General features: G+C 45.3%; 1 protein-coding gene across 1 annotated transcript in view; it reads left to right on the forward strand.

Moving 5' to 3' along the window:
* The window catches only part of LOC129338850 (BOS complex subunit NOMO1-like), a 42,382-nt gene extending 23,879 nt beyond the window's left edge, over positions 1 to 18,503 (forward strand). The window contains exons 20-31 of the mRNA XM_054993362.1: positions 1,943 to 2,025; positions 2,384 to 2,543; positions 2,728 to 2,854; positions 4,079 to 4,192; positions 5,324 to 5,451; positions 7,634 to 7,775; positions 8,804 to 8,887; positions 11,951 to 12,061; positions 14,041 to 14,142; positions 15,568 to 15,687; positions 16,892 to 16,984; positions 18,030 to 18,503. Coding sequence (XP_054849337.1) covers positions 1,943 to 2,025; positions 2,384 to 2,543; positions 2,728 to 2,854; positions 4,079 to 4,192; positions 5,324 to 5,451; positions 7,634 to 7,775; positions 8,804 to 8,887; positions 11,951 to 12,061; positions 14,041 to 14,142; positions 15,568 to 15,687; positions 16,892 to 16,984; positions 18,030 to 18,161 — 1,396 coding nt within the window. The 3' untranslated portion in view covers positions 18,162 to 18,503. The remainder of the gene's footprint in view (positions 1 to 1,942; positions 2,026 to 2,383; positions 2,544 to 2,727; positions 2,855 to 4,078; positions 4,193 to 5,323; positions 5,452 to 7,633; positions 7,776 to 8,803; positions 8,888 to 11,950; positions 12,062 to 14,040; positions 14,143 to 15,567; positions 15,688 to 16,891; positions 16,985 to 18,029) is intronic.
* The last annotated feature ends 2,462 nt before the right edge of the window (positions 18,504 to 20,965 follow it).

Consider the following 20,965-nt stretch of genomic DNA (forward strand, 5'->3'; position numbering starts at 1 on the left):
GGGCTATTGTCGGGTGTGGAGTGTTTTGTTGGCCTGGTGTTTTTCAGAACTGGAGCCCATGCTCTGTTCATTCTTAAGGTTTCTTCTTTCCTGTTGAAGTTTTGCTTATGCTTGTGAATTTCAATGGCTTCCCTGTGCAGTCTGACAAAGTAGTTGGAAGTGTTGTCCAGTATTTTGGTGTCCTGGAATAAGATACTGTGCCCTGTTTGAGTTAGGCTGTGTTCAGCCACTGCTGATTTTTCAGGCTGTCCAAGTCTGCAGTGTCTTTCATGTTCTTTTATTCTTGTCTGGATGCTACGCTTTGTGGTCCCGATGTAAACTTGTCCACAGCTGCAGGGTATACGGTATACTCCTGCAGAGGTGAGGGGATCTCTGCTGTCTTTTGCTGATCGTAGCATCTGTTGTATTTTTCGGGTGGGTCTGAATACTGCTTGAAGGTTATGCTTTTTCATAAGCTTTCCCATCTGATCAGTAATTCCTTTGATATATGGCAAAAACACTTTTCCTGTGGGAGACTGTTTTTCTTTGGTTGTTTGATTCATCCTGGGTTTGATTGCTCTTCGGATTTCATTTCTGGAGTAGCCATTTGCCTGAAGTGCGTGGTTTAGATGATTAATTTCCTCATTGAGAAAGCGCGGCTCACATATCCTGGATACCTTGGTCATCCGCAAAGCAAACTTTCAGTTAGGTCACAAGGTCTACAGGAAACCAACTCACACTGATCGGTACTTACACAAAAACTCCAATCACCACCCCCGACAGAAAAGAGGCATAATGAAAACATTAGTGGATCGTGCAAGACGGATATGTGAGCCGCGCTTTCTCAATGAGGAAATTAATCATCTAAACCACGCACTTCAGGCAAATGGCTACTCCAGAAATGAAATCCGAAGAGCAATCAAACCCAGGATGAATCAAACAACCAAAGAAAAACAGTCTCCCACAGGAAAAGTGTTTTTGCCATATATCAAAGGAATTACTGATCAGATGGGAAAGCTTATGAAAAAGCATAACCTTCAAGCAGTATTCAGACCCACCCGAAAAATACAACAGATGCTACGATCAGCAAAAGACAGCAGAGATCCCCTCACCTCTGCAGGAGTATACCGTATACCCTGCAGCTGTGGACAAGTTTACATCGGGACCACAAAGCGTAGCATCCAGACAAGAATAAAAGAACATGAAAGACACTGCAGACTTGGACAGCCTGAAAAATCAGCAGTGGCTGAACACAGCCTAACTCAAACAGGGCACAGTATCTTATTCCAGGACACCAAAATACTGGACAACACTTCCAACTACTTTGTCAGACTGCACAGGGAAGCCATTGAAATTCACAAGCATAAGCAAAACTTCAACAGGAAAGAAGAAACCTTAAGAATGAACAGAGCATGGGCTCCAGTTCTGAAAAACACCAGGCCAACAAAACACTCCACACCCGACAATAGCCCTGCAGAGAAGATTAGCACATCAAGCACCAATCCATATGCAAAAGAACCGCCTCAGGATACAGTGAAGCCTCCCGCCATTAGCATTCCACACCCTGGGAAACTCTTACAGAATGACTCAGCTCAACCCCACCCCTCCTGAGTAGATACAAATGACCTACATCTTTTCCACACTGTGACACTGAGAGATCTCTGTCTTTTGGTGCTACACCTCTGAAGATGCCAGCCACAGCTGCTGGCGAAACGTCAGGAACTACAATGCCAAGACCACGGCAAGACAGCCCGGAAAACCCCCAACAACCATAGAACTATGGTTCTCGAAAGCTTATGCTACAGTAAAGTTGGTTAGTCTTAAAGAAGCTATTGGACTCTTTTCTATTTTGCTCTCTTTCTTTGGGAATTTTGCAAGGAAATGTTCAGCAAATACAATTTTCAAACTTTAGCCTATCATGATTGCAAGCTAATTTTTATTTTGTTTATTGGTTTTATTCGAGGTCTGGGGAGAAGATAACTGTGATGCCGTCCTCAAAAGAGCTCCTTTTCTATCCACCCTTAGTAGAAGCTCTTGTCAGTGGAGGTAAGCCTTGGCGGTAGGTTTGCAGGGTCTGTGCCTCAGTGATGGAGCATCTGCTCTGTGTGCAGAACGTGCCAAGTTCAATCCTCAGCATCTCTAATTGAAGAAACCCAGGGAACAAGTTTGGGAAAGACCCCGAGCCTGAGATCTTAGTGCAAATGAATACCAAACTGGATAAACCAAAGATCTCACTCCAAAGAAGGCAGCTTTATATTCTGTTTATGGGTTAACTTCTGTTTCCTAGTGTATGAAAGAGATCACTTGAGAGTATGGTGCTGCAAATCTTTGTCTTTCTGCTACCACCCTAACAGCTTTCTTTCTTGCCCTTCTCTCCCCCCCTGCCCCTGCTCCACCCATGAAGAAAGCTGCCCTGGGAAGCTCATAGACATCCACGGCAAAGCAGGTTTATTCCTGGAAGGGCAGATCCATCCAGAACTGGAGGGCGTAGAGATCGTCATTGGTGAAAAAGGAGTGCCGTCTCCCCTCATCACAGTTTTCACAGATGACAGAGGCTCTTACAGGTGAAGGCTGGTGGGCGTTTTTTCCGAATTGTCCCTTAGCAGGGTTTTTAAAGAAGGTTCATGTGTGCAAATGAACGGATGTAAAACCGTAGGTGAGGATTTGGGAACTGGTTCTGGTTCTCTTTGTAAGATAAAAGGGTTGAATCGGCAATTATTACTCCTAATACTCTTCTTTTGCTTGAAGTGTGGGGCCGCTCCACAGTGACCTGGAGTATACAATTACTGCCCAAAAGGAAGGATTTGTTTTGAGCGCCGTGGAGGGAACAGTTGGGGACTTCAAAGCTTTTGCTCTTGCCGGAGTCACGTTTGAGGTAATCCTGTCATTTTTTGTGTTTCCTCTCTACAAAACACTCAACATCAATAGGCAGGGGTGTGTGTGTGGAAAGGGGGAGTGTGGGAGTTCATACATCAGCCTTCAGGTTTTATAGATATATGTACTGTTCGTGTGTGATGTTTAGAATTGTTTTTTTTCTTGTTCTCTATGTTTGTTGTTTATTGTGTTGTGGTGTGTAGTTTATAGATTAAATAAAGAACATTTTAATGCAAGCTTTCAGATTGGGTTTTTTTGGATGTAAATTTATTTATTTAAACAATAAACAGTAAACATAAAATAAAAGACACAACAGTCTAAGAACCAAACTAACAATACATATAAACATGAAAAAACAAACAGGGAAAGCAACTAATAAGAAGAAAAAGAAGATACAAAATGGAAAGATGGGTGGGGTGGAAACTAAACTACAAGTTGGGTTCTGATTTTCTCTGTGACAAATATATATCGTTTTCAAAGTCTCATTTTATGTTAAAAATAAGAGACCTCTATTTTCTGTTATTCATGATTCTTAATCCATAAATCCACATATCAACTCAAGCTTACAGATTGTTTTTTTTACATAAATTATTTTATTATTAACTTGTAACATACAAACTATAACAATAACAATATTAAATACTTAAATTTCAACCAAATCATAATACAGAGATAATCTTATCAATATATATAATTTTAAACTTTCACCCAATCATGAAATGAGAAACATACCTTTATAACAGTAACCTTCTTGGTCTAGTTTCCCAATAATTATGTTTACCAGAAACCCTACTTTTCCATTTCCATAACTTCTTGAAATCTCAATTTTGTTAGTAAAAGTTCATTTTTAGCTAAAAAATTCTGAAAAAGGTTCCCATTTTGTATAAAAATTTGTATTTCTTATTGGGTTGGCTTGAGGATACAGCTTCTCAGCTATTTTTTCCATCAGTAGGAAGTCCCAAACTTTATTATGCCAAGTGTTAATTGTAGGAATTGACTTTGACTTCCAGTGCGATGCCAGTAATGTTTTTGCTGCATTGAGTAATATTATAATTAGATCTTTTCTGATAGAAGGTATAATCAGGTCCTTCCAAATGCCAAGCTTACCGATCGTTGTGCTTCTAGCAGGCAATGCTGATCCAGGCTGGACTTGTGTCTGGTATGTTGTGCTGAGTTCCTTTCATTAAATTGTGTGTGTGGTCTGTTTTGTTTCCATTTGCCACAGATTAAATCTGAGGATGACCACCCACTTGCCGGAGTTCTCCTTTCTCTCAGCGGAGGAGTGTTCCGTTCTAACCTCCTGACCCAAGACAATGGCATGCTGACCTTTTCCAACCTGGTACGATTTACCTGCATTTGCCGTTCAGGCCTGTTTAAAATTCAGACACTTGAATGCCCCTTGATTCTTTACGACGAGGGCCAAAATGACTGGTTTGTTCATTTAAAACGTTGGTATCTCGCCTTGTTGCCCAGTTAGGTCCCTCAAGGGCAATGAACAATTAAAAAGACATTTTTTAAAAAAAACAACTTTTAAAACGTATATATGCCATTAAAAGCAAACAGGGGAGGCAGAACACCAGACAAAACAGAAAAGTCTGCTGCGCTTAATGGAAGAAGACAGTGATCAAGGGGGATAGGAGAATCTCCCTGGGAAGGGAAGTCCGTAAATTTGGTGCCATGACCGAGAAGGCCACACATCCAGCCTCAGATGGACTTTATTCATTGGGGATCACTTGCGGATCTGTGGGCGAGTGCTTGCTTTGCATGCAGAATGGTCAAGGTTCAAAACCTGCCATCTCCAGATTAAAGGATCCTAGACAGTAATGGGAAAGGCAGTATTGCTTCCAGCTTTGGAGAGCCACTGCCACATGGTGTAGATGAAATAGAGGTTGGTTGACCAGTACTCTGCTTTGGTGTATGGCGGCTTCAGGCATTTATCACCTGAAGCGTCACTTGTGCTTCTGTGCACAAAGGGGTCTTTGGTCTTGCCTGCAGTGCTATTTGTGTGGTTAAGAAGGGTGCTGGACACAAGGATATTGCCTCCTTCAAGTACTGCCGCTCCGAGAAGTTCTAGTGTTTTGAGCTTTCGAGGTGCCACATTTAACGAAATGTGTAAACCAGCCTACAGAAACATAGGCCACGTCTCTCTCCCTTTTAATTCATCTTAATTTACAAAACAAAATCGCACACATCTTTGACTGTATCAAGCAAGTTTTCTTGCAGGCCGAAGGTTCCAGGCTCAATCCCTAGGATCTTCTTTTAAAAGGATCGAGGGATGTAAAAGACCCGAGACGTTGGAGAGCAGAGGTCAATCAGAGTAGACGATACTGACCTTGATAGTCCGGTGGTTTGACTCGGTAGAAGGCAGCTTCATGTGTTCCTACATCTCAGCGTCGTCTTGCAGCTTTTTTGTGAATCCTGCAGCCAGGAGCAAAGTTAAAATATTGCCTTCTGGTTTGCCCTCTTGTAGAGTCCGGGGCAGTACTATTTCAAGCCCATGATGAAAGAATTCCGCTTTGAACCCTCCTCTCAAATGATCGAAGTTCAAGAGGGACAGAATCTTAAAATCATCATTATCGGTTACCGAACAGCTTACAGGTCAGTAACTCAAATTATGGTTCTTTAAGAAGCAATGTTCTGCAGTTTGCAAGATCTGAGCAAGTCTGTTAATGATAGGATGTTTTGGAGGCCTTTCATTCATTGGGTCGCCATAGGTCGGACGCAACATGACAGCACATAACACACACACACACACACACACACACACACACTGCTTGAGCATGTACTCATTTGACCATAAACTTGATTGTTGGGTTGAAGATGGGCCTGTAGTTAGTATTGTGGGAGAAAGTTATGTATACCCACCAGAGATAAGCCAAACCCAGCTGGTGGGCAATGCGGGGAGAGGTCAGCTTCACAAACTTCATTGTCTGTGAATTGCCCATCCTTGTGTGTGTGTGTGTTTGTTGATCATTTGTTGCAGTGTTTTGAAAGTGTTATTCAGGCAACCATGCCCTCTAGCTATTGGACTAGAACCTTCCCGCAAAAGAGAAACAGCTTCTTCTTGGTAGCTTCCTTAGCCTCAGGAAAATCTCCAGGGGAAGATCTGATCCCAGCACACCTGATAAAAACATTTTCCAGCTGGTGGTCCCCGATACTTGCTAAACTGTTTTCCTACTTGAACAACACAGGTGTTTTTCCAGCACGATGGAAGACTAGCATAGTGGTCCCTATCTACAAAAAGGGAGATAAGTCAGACCCAAACAACTGCCGGCCTATTAGTCTTTTAGACACAGTCTCCAAATTACATGGTAAATATCGTCTCCAAAACTTGGAGGATTGGATAAGGGACAACAACATACTACACCCCAATCAAGTAGGCTTCAGGAGAGGTCATTGCACGACAGATCACTGTCAAACACTTCTCCAGCTGGCTTATGCAGGTATGAATGGCCCAACCAAAGCCTTATATGTGGCATTCGTTGACCTGGCCACAGCTTTCGATTCGATAGGTAGGGGACGGCTTTGGGAGAAGTTTGCACAGACTAACATAGTCGCTTCTTCTCGGCCTTGGCAGTTTTTGTGCTGCAGTGGCAGCCACTAAACTGCCTTCGGGTAGCAGTGGTGCACCAAGGGTTGAAAAATCTCTTTGCTTGACGGGACGCTGCATGGCTGCCTTTTTGAGGTGATCGCCTTTTCTTGCAGGCAGGAAAGCTGTCAGGGAATCCATTGAGATTTCGGCTGTGTGCCAGCTTCAGTGGAGGCAAACACAGCTTAACGCAAGGCCAGAGAAGGTTGCTTCTTTTGCGTGACCTTCCTGGTCTCTCTGTGACATTGTCTGCGGAGACGAATGGGTGACAGGACTGCCTTCCTGTTGGTGGGCAGAGAGGAAATCAGTTTGGGGGAGAAATGGGGCCGGTGCAGCAGCTGAACAGGGTTTGGGGACGTTTCACCCTCACCCAGTACGCTTCTGCACCAGAAACGCTCACAACTGGCCATTTTGGCTCTGCCCTAATGACTGCATAAAGAACGGAAATAAACTTTCTGTCTGGACAAAGTATGAAGCGTGTTTTCTTGGGGATCTTGTCTCTTGAGCCGCTTGACAATTCTGGATGTTAAGTGAGCATGTCGGAACAAGGTGGTGTTTTTTCACCCTGGAGTCATCCTAGATTGCAGTTGAGGTTGTTGTGACTCGGTGATTGGAGTGTCAGGCTAGGATCTGAGAGATACAGATTCGAATCCCCACGCTGTCATAGAAATTTGTTAGGTGACCTTGGGTCAGTGCAGGGCTTTTTTTCAGCGGGAACGCGGGGGAACGGAGTTCCGGAACCTCTTGAAAATGGTCACATGGCTGGTGGTCCCGCCCCCTGATCTCCAGACAGAGGGGAGTTGAGATTGCCCTCCACGCAGTGGCGCGGAGGGCAATCTAAACTCCCCTCTGTCTGGAGATCAGGGGGCGGGGCCACCAGCCATGTGACCATTTTCTCCAAGGGCAACCCACTGAGTTCCACCACCTCTTTTCCCAGAAGAAAAGCCCTGGGTCAGTGACTCTGTAAACTAGTTTGGGGGGTCTCTGTTGGGGAGAAAACTGGAATACAGCCATCTAAATAAATGCCTGCTCTTGGATGCCTTCTCATCTTCTCCCCTTGCCTGTTCACCTGAGAGCTTCCCCATCTTGATTGTGAGATTTGTCTATTGCAATGAAATATTAACACACAAAGTCTTGCAATGCCGCAACAAGGGAGGTTATTTGGCTGTTCTTGTGTGCCCTTTCCCTTAGCTGTTACGGAACTGTTTCCTCTTTAAATGGGGAGCCCGAACAAGGCGTTTCCGTGGAAGCTGTGGGCCAGAGAGAGTGTGGCACGTATGGAGAAGACACCATCACGGATGACGAGGGCAAGTTTAGGCTTCGGGGGCTGCTGGTAAGGATTGGAGTGATCACTATGGGATTTTATGGGATTTGAAATCCTTTGTGGCATGCAGTGCATTTACACATTCATTGCCCTCCTTTCAAAAGATACTTTGTAGTATAAAGTACAAATGGTTATTCCCGGAAGGAATATGGTTCAGATATAAAGATCAGGCCTATAAGATATTATCAGAAGATCAACTAAAGGATTTTGAGAATAAAAACCCAGAACTCTGCTGCACCAAGAACGAAGAAAAGGAGGAGCCAGAGGGGGGCGGGGAGGAGGAGAGCATCGCAACAGCAGTTGCACAGAGAGAATTGCGTCCGGGACTAGAAGGGGGAGGAAAGTTTAATCAGAATTTGAAATGTTTATTCTCTGTATGATTAACCACTCCATCATTATTTTATGGAGCTATTTTTGTATTATGACAGTATGAAGGGAAACATTGAAGTGTAGTGTTTAGTGTTTGTAGTTCATTCCCCCCCTTTTCCTTTTCCACCCCCCCTTTGTCCCTTCCCTCTCCCCTTTCCTTGTGATAGTTTTGTGTAGTGTTTTGTAGCTATGAAAAATAAAAAATTTATTAAAAAAAAAAAAAAGATACTTTGTAGTGTTTCCATCTGCAGGGCAGTTAGTGTCAGGCAGTGGGCTCCATAGCACTCATTGATGTGTTTCTTAGTATCCACTTGCGGCTTTTCCAAACCAAGGAGCCCATGCTGGTTTTCTTCTGCCGCTAGAGCAGTAGGCATTACCTTTGTGTTTGCAGGGAGCACCCATTTCTGAAACAGCCACATTCATCAGAAGAGGATACCTGGCTTGGAACCTCTCAATATTACGTGGCTGGCCGAGATCCTGTGGCAGCCGTTTTTTTTGTCTGCATCCGCCATGGCAGCCATTTTGTGGTGGCACCCCTTCTCCGTACTAAAAATTCCCACAGTGCCAACAGGCTGAACACGGGGATGAGGATCTAAGAGACCCATTTTTTTTATGACTGCTGTTAATGAGTGTCAAATTTCATATTGCTTTGCGCTTTTTTTAAAAAGCCAGGTTGTGTGTATCACGTCCAGCTGAAAGCCGAAGGCAACGATCACATTGAACGAGCCCTTCCTCAGTATCGAGCCATTGAGGTAAGCCGGTTTTTTAAACCCACGGCCTAATTTGCGGGATTTGCAGGTCGCTGTTGTGGCCAAGGAAGTGTTCCGCTTGAATAGCATGCTGAAAAACAGTATCCCAAATGTTTCCACTTAAGGTGAAGTAGTATTGCGCTGGAGAATAAGCATGTTTGCAGAGGAGAGAAAGTAATTAAAAGTTCTGTGTCTTTGTTTTAAATGCAGCATTTATTTCACACCGAGGATGTGTGTACTCAGTGCTTAAAATAAAATTTAACAACACCCCCCCTCCACTTTGTTGCCAAGGAAAGATTAATTCTTTGTTCTGTATAAATTATGCAGGTAGATGTGTTTGTGTTTCACAGTTTTATTCTGCTGCTGATGATGATGATGGGGAAGAAGGCACAACGAATTGTCCTGGAGCTTTGAAAATCCTTAGCCCTTCCCTTTCAGGTGGTGTTGAGTAGTAACTAAGAGACTGAGCTGTGTATTTCAAAATTCCTTGTTCGAGTCTCCTCTGTAGCACAAACTCACCTGGTGGCCTTAGATAAGCTGCAAAATAGTAAAGAGTCCTGTAGCACCTTTAAGACTATTGTAGCGTAAGCTTTCAAGAACCACAGCTGTCTTCGTCAGATGCATGTGGTTCTCAAAAGCTTATGCTACAATACAGTTGGCTAGTCTTAAAGGTGCTACTGGACTCTTTACTATTTTGCTGAAGGTGCTACTGGACTCTTTACTATGGCTAAGTCCTCTGAATCTTAGATAAACCACTCTTCCTCAGCGTCCCTTCTGTAATATGGGGGAGTAGTAATGCTGGGCCTACCTTACAGGGTTGTTTGTAAGTATTACAGCACGATAAGGCATGTTGAAGCACTGTGGAGCCTTCCGTTCTCTCTATAAATGCTAAGTATTATTACTAGGGCTGCAATATTTAGTCAATGTATTAATTAAAAAAATTATCTTGAGCAAGTGAAACCTCTCAATATTACGTGGAACCTCTCATTGAAACAGCTGCACATGATTAAAATCTGATGACAATTTGAAAAAGAGCTGCAGGGTGGCAAATGACCTATGAGAAGAGGCATTCCCTGTGAGAAAGAGAAGAGGCATTCCCTGTGAGAAAGAGAACACTAGATGACACTTGGTGTGTCATGTGGTGGGTGCATCATCTCCAAACCAAACAAAGCTGCTTTTTGCCAGCTGATGCTGATGTAATTGTCCCTTTTTTATGGGTTTACATATTTTTTGGGGTTCCTAGAACCCATAAAATTAATGAACTAAAATGTCTTTAATTGCCTGAGTGATAGCCCTATTTGTTCCCCCTTGAGTCTGGGGGTTTCACCAGGATTTGTTTTGCAGCTCTTCTCTTAGTCTACCAATTTGTGTGTTTTTGTGCTGTGAGGGGAAACGCATTCTCAAACAGCTCAGGAGGAAGTCCAAGGAGCTCACCAGAGTGGGAGGGGTACACGTTGGGCCAGGAATCTTGGCAAGCTCTGAAGTTCACCAGGGAGGCGGGCCCATTAGATGGCAGAGTTGCTCAAGCAACACCAATAAACTTGTCTGATAATTCTCGTAACACTTTGGCCCGGGAAAGAAGACCTAGATATCTTGCAGAGTCTTGGGCTCACAGCAGCTGCATAGAGCTATTTTAGACCAAACAGTTGGTTCAGGGGTTGACAGGGAGGCAGCTGGGTGGCTTGATCTTGGCATTGCAGGAAATCAAGTGAGGGCAGTCATTGCTGGCCCAAGCAGATACAACCCACAAACCAGGATAGACCTGGACCAAAGAGTTGCTGCCTTGGTTGTGCCCATAGCCCACAGAATCAGCCATTTTGCTGTTGTGACCCACAACTGTTGACAGTCCTGTCTTCTGTGAAATTGTCTGATCTCCTTTGAAAGCCATCAGAGCTACTGGCTACCACCACTATGACTTGTGCTACCAAATCCCTTAATCTTGTGTAGGTCTGTGTACTATTTAAACCAGGCCTCTGCAGTCTTATGATTGCGAGCAAGCACACTGCTGTGATAAGACACCTGCAACTCAAGAAATGAGCGGAGATTTTATTTGAGGAGCAATGGGTGGAACTTGTATTTTACCGGATCGAAAGATATACTTGAGAAAACACTTGAGTTACTTAACAGCATAAGGTGCTGGACACATTCCCGTGTACTTGATTGGTATATCTGTAATATCTGACTGTGTTTATCTATAGAACATTTGGTTTCTTTTTTGGTAAATTAAAACATGAACAACTAAACTAAAATCCCTTAGGAAGCTAGAAAGGAAAACAGCAAGTAGCATGCTGGGTTACTCCAGGTTGAAACCTGTTGGCGATTTGGGTTAAGTAGGTCCAGGGCTCGCTGTTTGTAAAATTAAGAGTAGAATAGAAAGAACAAGCAGAAAACCGGGGTCATTCAGTAACAGCTATTTGAACAGACAAAAGGGTTTGCAATGCCAAAACCAGAACACAGAATTCATTTTCACGAGGTGGGCTCCCAGCCCTCGGCTTAGAATCTTTTAAAAGGGGACTTGACAAATTAATGTTCTGCTCTCAGGGACTTGGATCTCTGGAGGAAGCCGTGTCTGGCTACCAGATGTTTGGAGGTAACTCACGGGAGATGCTTCCAGAATTATTTGGCTGGTCCTTACTACTGGAGACCGGATGTGGGCTCAGACGGCCCTTGGTTTGATCCAGCAAGCCTGTTCTAATGTTCTCGCAGCCATCTGGCTTCATTGTAACTACCTGGCATTGCGGTTCCCCTTTTAAATGGAATAGTTTGATGGGGAGGGATCATTGCTGTCCAACTCCTTAATTTCACTTTTGGATTTTAAAGTCTGAGGGTTGTATTTTATTTTATTTTATTAAACTCTGCCTGGAGTTGTCCGATCAAGCCATTTCACGCATGATGTTCCTTTTTTCTGGCCCCAGGCATATTACTGCACCTTTAAAATGTGGCATGAATGTTTATTTTTTTTTATTGCTGTGTGAGCAGATATGAGCAGCTGATAGGGCTGCATATTTAATCTCAAACTTTCCATCTGGCCAGCATTAAAGGGCCTGTGTCGTTTACGCATTGTAGGTTGGCAGCAACGACATTGGGGATGTGAATATTATTGCTTTCCGCCAAATTAACCAATTTGACCTAAGTGGAAATGTGATCACCTCTTCTGAGCACCTCCCTACCTTATGGGTAAGTGTACTTTCCATCTTTCCTTGGGAATTCCTCCAAGGGAATGGTTTTTGTTCCCGCAGATTTGGTTGTTAAGAAATTCTGCAGAAGGCTTAAGTCAGTGGTTCCCAACTGTGACCGCACTGTTTCCTCATGCCCAAACCATCTCTTCCCTAAAGTAAAGGCTGTCTTCTACTTTATTGGAACAGTGGCTGCTTCAGAAGTTCCCAGGAGTAAGTCATATTGAAACATAACAAGGCTTACTTCAGCATAGATTTGTGCAGAACATCTAAGACATTAGCTTTCCTGTTTTTTCCGCTAGCACTTAAAGAGCTTGGAAAGAGACTAGAACCTGATTCACACATGCATGAGAATCAGCCCCCCCCTTCCAACCTGGTTCACACATGCATGAGAATCAGCTCCCCCCCAACCTGGTTCACGCATGCATGAGAATCAGCCCCCCCTCCAACCTGGTTCACTACATGCATGAGAATCAGCTCTCCCCCCCCAACCTGGTTCACTACATGCATGAGAATCAGCCCCCCCTCCAACCTGGTTCACACATGCATGAGAATCAGCTCCCCCCACAACCTGGTTCACGCATGCATGAGAATCAGCCCCCCCCCCAACCTGGTTCACTACATGCATGAGAATCAGCCCCCCCCTCCAACCTGGTTCACACATGCATGAGAATCAGCCCCCCCCAACCTGGTTCACACATGAGAATCAGCCCCCCCCCTCCAACCTGGTTCACACATGCATGAGAATCAGCCCCCCCTCCAACCTGGTTCACACATGCATGAGAATCAGCCCCCCCTCCAACCTGGTTCACACATGCATGAGAATCAGCCCCCCCTCAACCTGGTTCACACATGAGAATCAGCCCCCCTCCAACCTGCTTCACACATGCATGAGAATCAGCCCCCCCCCCCTCCAACCTGGTTCACACATGCATGAGAATCAGCTCCCCCCACAACCTGGTTCACGCATGCATGAGAATCAGCCCCCCCCAACCTGGTTCACTACATGCATGAGAATCAGCCCCCCCTCCAACCTGGTTCACACATGCATGAGAATCAGCCCCCCCTCAACCTGGTTCACACATGAGAATCAGCCCCCCCTCCAACCTGCTTCACACATGCATGAGAATCAGCCCCCCCCTCCAACCTGGTTCACACATGCATGAGAATCAGCCCCCCCTCAACCTGGTTCACACATGAGAATCAGCCCCCCCTCCAACCTGCTTCACACATGCATGAGAATCAGCCCCCCCCCTCCAACCTGGTTCACACATGCATGAGAATCAGCCCCCCCTCAACCTGGTTCACACATGAGAATCAGCCCCCCCTCCAACCTGGTTCACACATGCATGAGAATCAGCCCCCCCTCCAGCCTGGTTCACACATGCATGAGAATCAGCCCCCCCTCCAACCTGGTTCACACATGCATGCGAATCAGCCCCCCCTCCAGCCTGGTTCACAGAAGCATGAGAATCAGCCCCCCCTCCAACCTGGTTCACACATGCATGAGAATCAGCCCCCCCTCCAACCTGGTTCACACATGCATGAGAATCAGCCCCCCCCCCTCCAACCTGGTTCACACATGCATGAGAATCAGCCCTCCCCAACCTGATTCACACATGAGAATCAGCCCCCCCTCCAAACTGGTTCACACATGCATGAGAATCAGCCCCCCCCTCCAACCTGGTTCACACATGCATGAGAAATCAGCCCCCCCCCCAAGACACTTCAATGGAAAGCTCAGTACAGCAAAAGGAGAAAGATTCTGTCCCCTTCCTTTGCTCGCTGTGCTGTTTTCCCCATTTGCAGGGAGACTTTTGCATATGTGAGGCATTAAATATATGATGCCCCTCACAATTCTCCTGTGTGTGCAAACCAGGCCAAATATGAAGGGGAGGAAGAGGGGGACTGCAGCAGCCTTCTGCCAGCTACAGCGAAGACCTTTTCATATGTGTGATGTGTGTGTTTCTCTCTCTGCAGGTGAAGCTTTACAAAAGTGAGAACCTTGATAACCCCATCCACACGGTCTCGTTAGGGCCATCCTTGTTCTTCCACTTCCCGCCGCTGCTCCGAGACGGAGAGGTATTCTTCGGGCTCCTTCCCCGGAAGGATGGGCTGGCATTCCTGGTTCCAGGAGGCACTGCAAGGCAGTGGGATTCACTGGGGCTTTTAAATGGGGTGTCAGCTGCAGTCATTTTCCCAGTGAGAAGAGTTTATTTGGGTTTTGTTGTAGTTCTTTTTTAAATTTGAAATTGTAAATGGCTTTGAGCTACGAGAGGAAGTTAGGGTGATAAATATTTAATCAGTGAAAACTGTTGTGGGGTATAATGGTCATGTGTTCAGACTAAGTTTGGAGAGACCTGGGTTCAAAACCCTACTCAGCCATGAAGCTTGCTCAGGGGCCTGGGGTCCAGTCGCTCTTTTGCAACCTAACCTACCTCACAGGCAGGGTTGCCAGGTCCCCTTACCCTCCGGGCGGGAGGTGGGAGACCTGACACCTTAGAGATGTCCTTCTGGGAAGCGACGCCATCGTGCAGGCCACGTGCTGCCCCTGGGAGTGCCTCCACACTCTGCAGCGGGCCGATTTTGGGCCAAATCAGGCCACTGTGGCGCATGGGAGTGCTTCCAGGGCGGCATGATGGGACCCTGGAGTGCTCCTGTGCTCTGCAGTGGACCAATTTTTGCCTGTTTCGGGCTGAATTAGGCCACTGTTGAGCATGGGAGCGCTGCCAGGGTGGTATGATTGGGCCCTGGAGTGCTCCTGTGCTCTGTAGCGGGCCGTTTTTGGCTTGTTTTGGTTCAAAATTGGCCCACTGCGGTGCGTGGGAGCATGTCCCAGGAGGCACGTTCCCCCCAACTTTCCCCCTGCTGGCCAGGTAAGTGGGGGCGGGGGGTTGAGGGTGAGAGCAGGGGATCCCCCGCTCCAGCGGGGGACTGGCAACCCTACTCATGGGGCTGTTGTGAGGATAAAATAGAGAAAAGGAGAACAATGGCTGATTCCGCACACGTTGGATAATGCACTTTCAATGCACATTATCAATCGTTAGAGGTGGATTTTTTGTTCCGCGCACAAAAAAATCCGTTCCAAATCATTTATAAAGAGGATTGGAAGTGCATTATCCAACGTGTGCGGAATCACTCAATGTGTACCCCCTGAATTCCTTGCAAGGTTGGCATTGGGATCGCTGACAGCATCCTTGCAGTTGACCGAGACCAAAATAACCAGACTAGCAAGTAGCCTTCCTTTGTGGTAGGGAAAAGGTTGCAGAAAAACAATATATGGGACCCTTCATGCATCTTGCCATTTTATCTTCTTCAACGGAACAAGCCAGGCTGCAGCAGGAGGGTGAAGAAAACCATCTGCTGCCTTCAGTCCTCACTAAGCAGTTGTTGACTGTGCTGGCTTGTTCTTAACTAGGGCACTCGAGCAACCATGTTCAGTTTCTACTGCAGGAATTCTCTATTGTGTGACATGTTTTTTTTTTCCTGCATTGCCCCCGTTTGCAGAATTACTTGGTGCTTTTGGACTCTACGCTCTCCAGATCTCAGTATGACTATACCCTGCCTCAAGTTGCATTCACCACCGTTGGATACAACAAACACATCACTTTGGTTTTCAATCCCACCGTAAGCATCTCTTTGATGAACTTGATTCTGAGAATGACACAAATGATTTCTGTTTTGGGGAGGTTCTTGATTTTCCAACAAGTTCTGTTTTAAGAGGGTTCTAAATCTACAGCTTTTCTTCTGTCGTCACGTTTTTCATAAGGCAATTTTCACTGGCTGTAAAATCTTCCCTCTCCTCCATATCATTTATTTGAAAGCCTTCGCAAACCCAGCTTTTTGACTCCTGAGCATCAAAGTTGGCTTACAAAATCCAAAATGACATACAGGAAAAAAAACTATCTAGAAGTCAACCCAAATAAAAGAACTAGCTGCAGTTATATGATGGCGGAAAGGGGTGTGTGTGTGTGTGTGTGCGCAGACCTCAGCTGAACGCTTGGAGAATTTAAATGGGGTGATTTGGTACCAAAAAGAGAGGGAGATAGGTGCCAGATTTGCCTGGAGGGGTATTCCGCACGTGAGGCATGCAAACAGTAAAGGCCCAGAATGTGAGCTGCCCTGGATGAGTCATAGCACCTACTTGTCCTGGTAGCTCTCTACCATGACCAGTTGTTTTTTTTCATGAATATCCTTGGATAAAGAGCCCCGTGGCGCAGAGTGGTAAGCCGCAGTACTGCAGCCCAAGCTCTGCTCATGACCTGAGTTTGATCCTGGCGGAAGCCGGGTTCAAATAGCTGGCTCAAGGTTGACTCAGCCTTCCATCCTTCCGAGGTCGGTACCCAGTTTCCTGGGGGTAAAGTGTAGATGACTGGGGAAGGCAATGGCAAACCACCCCATAAAAAATCTGCCAAGAAAATGTTGTGATGCGACTTCCCCCCATGGGTCAGTAATGACTCAGTGCTTTCACAGGGGGGCTACCTTTACCTATCCTTGGATAATTCTGTGTGGGTTGCATAAGAACATAAGAAGAGCCTGTGATCCCTCTAGTCCAGCAGCCTGTTCCCCACAGGGATGATGTGATGCTCCCATAAGGCACATATGCAGGGATGCTGAAAGCCAAAGCTTCCCTGTGTTGTGTGTTTGGGTTGCCCCCCGCTTCCTGTACTGGTGCTCAACAGGTACGCAGTCTCTGGACTATAGAGTTTCCATTTAGCCCTTATGGCTCCTGATGATTCCACTGCATTTCTAGGGATGCCATTTGAAAAGCATGATACATAAAAGATAACTGCTTCTCAAAAAGAAAAATAATACTTTTGTCTATCTGCAGAGAAAGTTGCCAGAACAAGATATCGCACAGGGGTCCTACATCGCTTTGCCACTGACACTGCTGCTTCTGTTGGCCGGATATAACCACGATAAGGTAACAGACTTTTCAGTTGCCCCCTCTTTTACGGTGTTTCCATGATGCTATGATATTTTGCTGAAGCCGTGCAGGCATTGCGATACCTGGAGCTAGAACTGGGATATAAGCAGATCTGCCCTCCTGATTTTGCTTTGAGGAACAGAACTACTAGTGGGCCCAGATGATTTGGGTCTATTTGAGAGGGGGACATAGGAGAAGGACCTGCAGCAAGTCCAAATCATGTGGAGTTGGCATTCGTTGAAATGTTGTGTGAGCGAAAAGAGAAGAAGTGGCGGCACTCTCAAAATGGTAACCCCTAACCCGGTCTTTTTTAAAAAGACAGTTGGGAGGATCAAATGAGGAAAGGGGAATGACATAGTTGTTGTGGGTTTTCCGGGCTGTATTGCCGTGGTCTTGGCATTGTAGTTCCTGACGTTTCGCCAGCAGCTGTGGCTGGCATCTTCAGAGGTGTAGCACCAAAAGACAGAGATCTCTCAGTGTCACAGACTGTCTGTCTTTTGGTGCTACACCTCTGAAGATGCCAGCCACAGCTGCTGGCGAAACGTCAGGAACTACAATGCCAAGACCACGGCAATACAGCCCGGAAAACCCACAACAACCATCGTTCTCCGGCCGTGAAAGCCTTCAACAATACAGAGAATGACATACATTACCCTGATGAAGAGAACTGTGGTTCTCAAAAGCTTATGCTACAGTAAAGTTGGTTAGTCTTAAAGGTGCTACTGGACTCCTTTCTATTTTGCTACTGCAGACTAACACGGCTAACTCTTCTGGATCTATACATTGCCCTGATCTTCTTAGAGAAAAAGGGGTGGAACAAAATAGAATAGATATACAAAATTAATAGTATACTGCAGCATTTTGTTAAAGGTTTGTTCAGTTTGGTTTTATAGACTTGTAGCTGACAATTGTATATTTTAACCTGATTTGTTAGTTGCCATGAGGGTCTGTTTGGCTGGAAAGGCGACATACGTGTGCTGAATAAAATAAATGAATAGGAATATTACTTCTTAATGGGCCAGTGTGTGTTCTGTCTCTGCAGTTGATCCCTTTGCTGCTACAGCTAACAAGCCATCTCCAGGGTGTGCGTGCCCTTGGGCAGGCGAGTTCCGATCTAGGCAGCCTGGAAGACATGAAGCGGCAAGCCAAGAAACAGAAGACAAGGCGGACATGAGGCGGAAGGGACGCCGGTCGTGTCAGATCAAGCTGTGAGGAGATCAACCAGCGAAGCTGCTAAGCAGGTCTGCATATGGGGACCTGGTGAAGATGTTGTTGAAACTTGAGCTTTTTACTCAGGGTAGCTCCATCATGGGTGGAAGCATGACATTGCCTCATTAGAATATCCCTGGTTGGTGTCCCCCCCCCCCAAAAAAACAGTGAACCAACTGGAATCTTTGCCGTGGAAAACATCTTCCATATGAGGAGCACTTTTGGTTGGAGAACATAAATTATTTTCCATTTTTTCCTTCTCAACTTTGTAAAACCAACTTGCTAATAAAATTGGATTGGTCTCCCAGCCTGTGTTGTTGATTCAGTTTCTTTAGTTTGCAACACTTCGTATGCACCACTAGGTAGCAGAGCAGTCCTTTTCGAGTTGGGCTTGGGTTCATTAAGTCTATCTCTCTCTGAGCGGACGCCTGGGTCTCTCTCTGTCTGCCTAACCAACCTCACAGGAATGAGGGATAATCCCGTTAATGTATGCAGGGCTTTTTTTCAGCTGGAACGCGGGGGAACGGAGTTCTGGAACCTCTTGAAAATGGCCACATGGCTAGTAGCCCCGCCCCCTGATCTCCAGATACAGGGGAGTTGAGATTCAACTCCCCTCTGTCTGGAGATCAGGGGGCGGGGCCACCAGCCATGTGACCATTTTCTCCAGGGGCAACCCATTGAGTTCCACCACCTCTTTTCCCAGAAAAAAAGCCCTGAATATATGTATTTTCTTGGTGATGATATAAATAAAAGAATGGATGGAAGAAAAGGCTTCTTTAGTTTCTTGAAGTAGACAGGTAAAAAAAACCTAATTGGGAGAAGATCCATAACAAGCTTTTCATTTGATGATTTCAGCTTGGCCATTTCTTACCCTGCCAGTACCACACTTGCACTCTCTTATAACTTCCTTGACCAAGGGATCTCAGTCCTGCTTTGGAGTTAGCATTTAACCCAAATAACTGCTTATAAGAACCCCCTCCTCTCTTGCTTGGTGGTGGAGAGTGCCCTCAAGTCATAGCTGACTTATGGTGACCCCTGGCAGGGTTTTCGTGGCAAGAGACTAACAGAGGTCGTTTGCCATTGCCTCCCTCTTGGTCTTCATTGGAAGTCTCCCATCCAATTATTAACCAAGGCCAATCTTGCTTAGCTTCTGAGATCTGATAAGATCAGGCTTACCTGGGCTATCCAGGTGAGGGGCCCTCTTTTGCTTATTGGAGAGCAAATTTAAGTCTCTATCTTTGACTGTTAAGCCTGCATCGGTCAATGTACTCTTAATATTACAGCAATAAATACGCATCTACAAACTGAATTAGGGGTACTCTGGGCAATCTTAAAGGAGAAGCCTCATTTATTGTTTTAAAATTTTTATTTCATTTATACCTCACCTTTCTCCCCAATGGGCATCCAAAACAGCTTACATTTGCCTCCTCTCAATTTTTTCCTCACAACAACCCTGTGAAGTAGGTTAGGCTGAGAATTTGTGACTGGCCCAAGGTCACCCAGTCAACTTCCATAGCAGAGTGGGGAACCGAACCTGGGTCGCCCAGATCCTAGTCCATCACTCTAGCCACTACACAGCTCCTGCTCTCAAGACGAATTCTGCCGTATCATATACAGCAGGAGAAGGAACTGAGCAAAGATGGCTGCCCTCTTGAAACATAGAGGCTGAGTCTTTTTTTGCTCTCTCCTGCTGCAGGTATTTTATTTATTTTATTTTATTAGATTTATATCCCACCTTCCCCATGAGCTCTCTTGGCTTGTGAATTACAGCCCTTGGGCAGATGGATTAACCTGGTGGACATCAACCCACCAGATTTGCTTTTTTTGTTTTTATACCATGTTTTATTTAAACGTTTAAAAGTGTGGGGGTTTTGTAAGCTGTATAAGCCGTTTTGGGTCCCCACTGACGAAAAAAGCAGGGGGAAAATATACTAAATAAATAGTTTGGTATCCTGTGGTCAACAAGGTGCTCCCTAGGAAGTCCACAAACAAGGTTTGAAAGCAAGACTTATCTCTTGCCGTTGCCTTCCCCGCCCAGTAGTAGCTTGCTTCCTTTGAACATGGAGGTCCTATTTAACTGTTGATAGACAATGTGTGTATCTGTGTTATGTGTGTGTGTTATGTGCTGTCATGTCACCTCCGACCTATGGTGACCCTATGAAGGAAAGACCTCCAAAACGTCCTATCGTTAACAGGCTTGCTTAGATCCTGCAAACTGGAGGATGTGGCTTCTTTTATGGAGTCAAGCCATCTTGCTTTAGGTCTTCCTCTTTTCCTATCTTCTGCTTTTCCTAGCATTATTGACTTTTCCAGCGAATCTTGTCTTCTCATGATGTGACCAAAGTACGATAGCCTTCGTTTTGTCATTTTAGCCTCTAGGGAGAATTCAGGCTTGATTTGATCTAGTACCCACTTATTTGTCTTTTTAGCTGTCTATGGTATCCACAAAACTCTCCTCCAGCACCACATTTCAAATGAACCCATTTTCTTCCTGTCAGCTTTCTTCACTGTCCAACTTTCACATCCATACATAGTAACGAGAAATGCCATAGTTTGTATTATTTTGATCTTGGTTCCCAGAGAGACATCTTTATCTTTAAGGATCTTATCTAGCTCCCTCACAGCTGCTCTTCCAAGTCTCAATCTTCTGATTTCTTCATTGCAGTCTCCTTTTTGGTTGATGACTGCGCCAAGGAATAGAAAATCTTGAACAATTTCAATTTCCTCATTGTCAACTTTAAAATTGTGTAATTCCTCAGTAATTACTTT

Source organism: Eublepharis macularius, chromosome 12 (genome assembly GCF_028583425.1).
Source record: "Eublepharis macularius isolate TG4126 chromosome 12, MPM_Emac_v1.0, whole genome shotgun sequence".
Lineage (NCBI taxonomy): Eukaryota > Metazoa > Chordata > Lepidosauria > Squamata > Eublepharidae > Eublepharis > Eublepharis macularius.